This window comes from Etheostoma spectabile, chromosome 22, assembly GCF_008692095.1.
Source record: "Etheostoma spectabile isolate EspeVRDwgs_2016 chromosome 22, UIUC_Espe_1.0, whole genome shotgun sequence".
Classification (NCBI taxonomy): domain Eukaryota; kingdom Metazoa; phylum Chordata; class Actinopteri; order Perciformes; family Percidae; genus Etheostoma; species Etheostoma spectabile.
Window position 1 is genome coordinate 19,811,448 of NC_045754.1, and position 3,770 is coordinate 19,815,217.

At 42.1% G+C, this 3,770-nt stretch overlaps 1 protein-coding gene across 1 annotated transcript in view; it reads right to left on the reverse strand.

The window, feature by feature from the left end:
• Positions 1 to 1,454: 1,454 nt before the first annotated feature.
• The window catches only part of LOC116672597 (importin-4), a gene marked incomplete in the record, with an annotated part of 17,713 nt that continues 15,397 nt past the window's right edge, over positions 1,455 to 3,770 (reverse strand). Inside the window, 5 exon segments of the mRNA XM_032504514.1 lie at positions 1,455 to 1,573; positions 1,830 to 1,893; positions 2,501 to 2,605; positions 2,746 to 2,878; positions 2,990 to 3,216. Of these exon segments, the coding sequence (XP_032360405.1) occupies positions 1,548 to 1,573; positions 1,830 to 1,893; positions 2,501 to 2,605; positions 2,746 to 2,878; positions 2,990 to 3,216 (555 nt within the window).

A 3,770-nucleotide genomic window follows, 5' to 3' on the forward strand; every position in this document is an offset into this window, starting at 1 on the left:
AAAACAGAATGCAGATTTAATGGGAATTCACAAGCTAGCCATTAAGGTTAACATAGAGGTTCAATTAGTCCACCACAAAGCACATTTTTACTCCATTTTGATTCCAAGATGCAAGTCTGCATTTATTAAGAGGATTCAAACTAAGTGGTTTTGGTTACTCTTTCCACAGTGAGGCGAGGTTAAATGGCTTGACATTAACTGCATGCCGAAACTTGACAGCATTGTTACTTTTTTGTAGCATTTGTAAAAAAAAAAAAAACTCTAGCACTTGTCAAATGTGTGTTGTAGGATACTGTTAAGTAGTTTTTGATAGGCTGAGCAAAAATAGCACGGATAGAGACGGACTGGTTACTGCTGCATAGTCTCAGGCTGGGCTTGCGCTTACGCACTATGTGTAACATGTTATTAGGGTTTAAAGTAAGTTACTGTTTTGTTATATCATAACAACACTGAATGTGGTGTATTAGCTTAGTGTATCCAGTCGGTCAAGGACCTCTGGCGGGTTATTATTGCTGTCTATTCTGCCAGAAGTCACAACACACATGGGCATGCAGTGTTGCACTGTATCTGGAAGCAATCCCTCTAGTAGAGCCAGCAGTTACATGAGATCTAGTCACACAGGCATGATGCTAAGAGAAAACACGGGATGGGTGTGATACAAACAGTAAAGTCAGCTACTCGAAAATTGAAACAAAAATACCTTTAGCAGGTGGTCGGCCCGTCCAGTCGTGTACCCCACCCCCCTGTACAACACAGCACTCCGTAGGTTCGGGCTTTTGTTTGGCCCTTCGTGCCCCATCACCTTCGCTGCACCGTGGTCTTTCGGTGTCCTTTCTCCTTGGTAATGATCTCCAGCTTCTTCAGGTATGAATAGTGTTACGCTGGATTTTCTGCGATGACGTTTTTTTTTCCGTCAGCTCAAGGAAAAAAAAAGAAAAATTCCCACGACAGCCCAGTGTCGGTTGGTGAATCTTCCTCCTCAAGTAGTGTCGATCACAGGGCTGATGGTTCCTTCCTGATCATCTTTCCCTGCTTCTCCGCGGTTGAGCGCCCTTAGTCCGCGTATTCGCCCCCCCCTTTGCATTGTTCATCAAATTAATTGTTTTATACTCAGATAGCAAAGCCAGAAGTCAGTCCAAAACAGTAGCAGAAATGGGACAAGACAATTCATAGTAGCACGTTACAGAAATAAACAATGAAACAACATACAAGCAACAATGCAGGATGGTAAACATACATAACTCTTAAATAATAAAACATCAACAAGCAGTGTTTAAGCAAATCAATTAAAAGTTAATACTTGGAGGCATAACTGCCAAATGTGATAATAACTAGTAGAATACTTGAAGTGGCTTAGTCATTTACACCACAGACTGTCCCATTTTCTACAAACAGTATAAAAATGTATTTTTTGATGGCTCTAACAAAGAGTGGAAGGGTGTGTGGGGCTATGAGCAGAGATGGCTACACTGAGTCTGCGCTGCTGCTTACAGGAAGTGAGGTCACAGTTTGGAAGTCTGCAGAGTGCTGCAGTGCAAATTGTTTTATCAGCATAACCAAAATGATCCGGGTTCTGGGAGAAGAGACCAAAATAAAGGTTTAGGGATGACAGAAACGCAAACAACAACAACAGAATGTTGATACGAGTACTGTGCACTGACTGCCTGAAGAAGCTCAATGAGTGGAAAACAGTATGCCAGCTGTTCTATGTTTCCTCTTGGTTTTTTAATAACTTTAGATGCACAAATAGCCTAAACACTAAACAGTTACAGCGTTCAGTTCAAAAACAGGACACTGAACATGCTGCCTGGTACCAAAGAAATCTTTACCTGCATTATTGTTGCCAAGGACATGACTGGAAGCAGCAACTATGGGCTTCATTAGCGGCACAACCTGAAAGGGAAAATAAGATTTAAAAAATGTAATGGTAACAATGTTTAACATTGGTGTCCAAGTCCATGGACCAAATACACACAATGACTGAGAACTTTTCAGGATCTTCATCGAAGAATGGGGTGTTTGTAAAAACTGAATCAAGCGAATTGAAATAGGCTGTGAGCATGCATATGTTGGAGTAATACTGTGGAAAACGAAACAAAATGTAATAAAACAATGATTGAAAGATTGGCCTGATAGTGGTTTTTATAAAGGATCTGAAGCTGCTCTAGTATCAACAATGAAGAATAATCGTTCCTGCTTTTTTGTCAACAACACCTTTGTTGTACTAAGACAATCTCAATGCCATGATACATTTCAGGCATGAGGACAAGCATTTAAAGAGAATTTGTAACAATTGAATGAACCGTAGTGCCAACACCCCGCCTAATGTCACCATGAACATCGGTTTAAGAAAGGCAGGGAACACATTTTCCAAGACCATATGTGGACTTGACAGTAATACTGCTTGTATAGTAACTAGCTTGGATGCCAGTGGAGACAGACACATATTCCTCCCACACAGGGACTGTAATACCAGGTGTAAATTGTGTTTGTACTGTACCAGAGCAGGAGTTTTGGTGTAGAGCATAGCCAGGCAGTTGAACACGGTCTTGTTCTCCTCTAAGTCCTCTTTGAGGGGAAGATGAGCTACCAGCGCAGGCACAACCTGTTGGAGAGCACACCGTGTCCGTCATTATTCAAGTCTGTTGTAGTGAATTTCCTGCTTGCGCAAATGTGTTGTCAGATTACTTGTGGTAGCTAAAAGGAATACCATCTTGTCAGGAGAGCTGCGAGCTGTATATGTACCTGCTCCAGAGGGACAGCATCCATGTTGCTCATGATCATCCTGCAGAGCACGGCACACAGGTTGTCAATCACCATTTGGTCTGTCTCTTTGGTCAGCATGTCAGAAAACACAGACAGTATCATGGGATAGTCTCTGCAACACGTTAACTAAGGAACAGCTGTGTATAGTTTGCTTTAATAAATTAGGCGTCAATACATAACAAACATCCACACATGCAAAAACACACACAAGTAAGAAGGATACGATACACAGATGGGTCCAGTTGCCTGGAACAGACATCCCAGTCCAAACACGCTTTTGTAGCGAATCCGGGAAACACTGTCCCTCACTCCAGCTACCAACACAGGAAGCAATCGATTGGATAGTTGGCCGGCCACTCTCTGGCCACCAGACACACTCTTAAGGGACTGCAGGATTTCTCCAATGGTACCCAGAGAGTAGAAGCGGTCAACCAATTCGCACATGGGTTTCTTTTGAGGGAGAGAGGCAATTAATTAGTGTTATACTGACCAAAAAGGGACACATCAAAAACATTACTCATTAATACACACTGGATAAATATCAAAGGATTGTACCATTCAGTGTTGTAGTCCAGTCACCAACTGTCGAGTCCAAGTTAAGTCTTGAGTCCCCAGTGTTTGAGTCCAAGTCAGAGTCACAAAAGAAGAGTCCGAGTTGAGTTACCATGACCTGAGTTTGAGTCTTGAGTCCTAAAGAAGAGACTGAGCCCACATCCCTCTGTATCTTTCTAATGTAGTAAGGGGCACGCATCATAAACTACAGTCGCAGCCGGAGAGCACAGACCTCACACCTGCATTAAACATTTACAGACTTAATATCTATCAATAGCTTATATCACATTTTTATGACCTCTTACTAGGGTTGGGTATTGTTTTGTTTTTTCCAGTATTTGTAAAATGGTGCCGGTGCCTAAACTGGGCCTGAACAGATACTATAAAGCGCCAATGCCAAAAAAACACCATATTTTTGTTGTAATGCACATTGCTGCAGCTCCTCTTTTCAC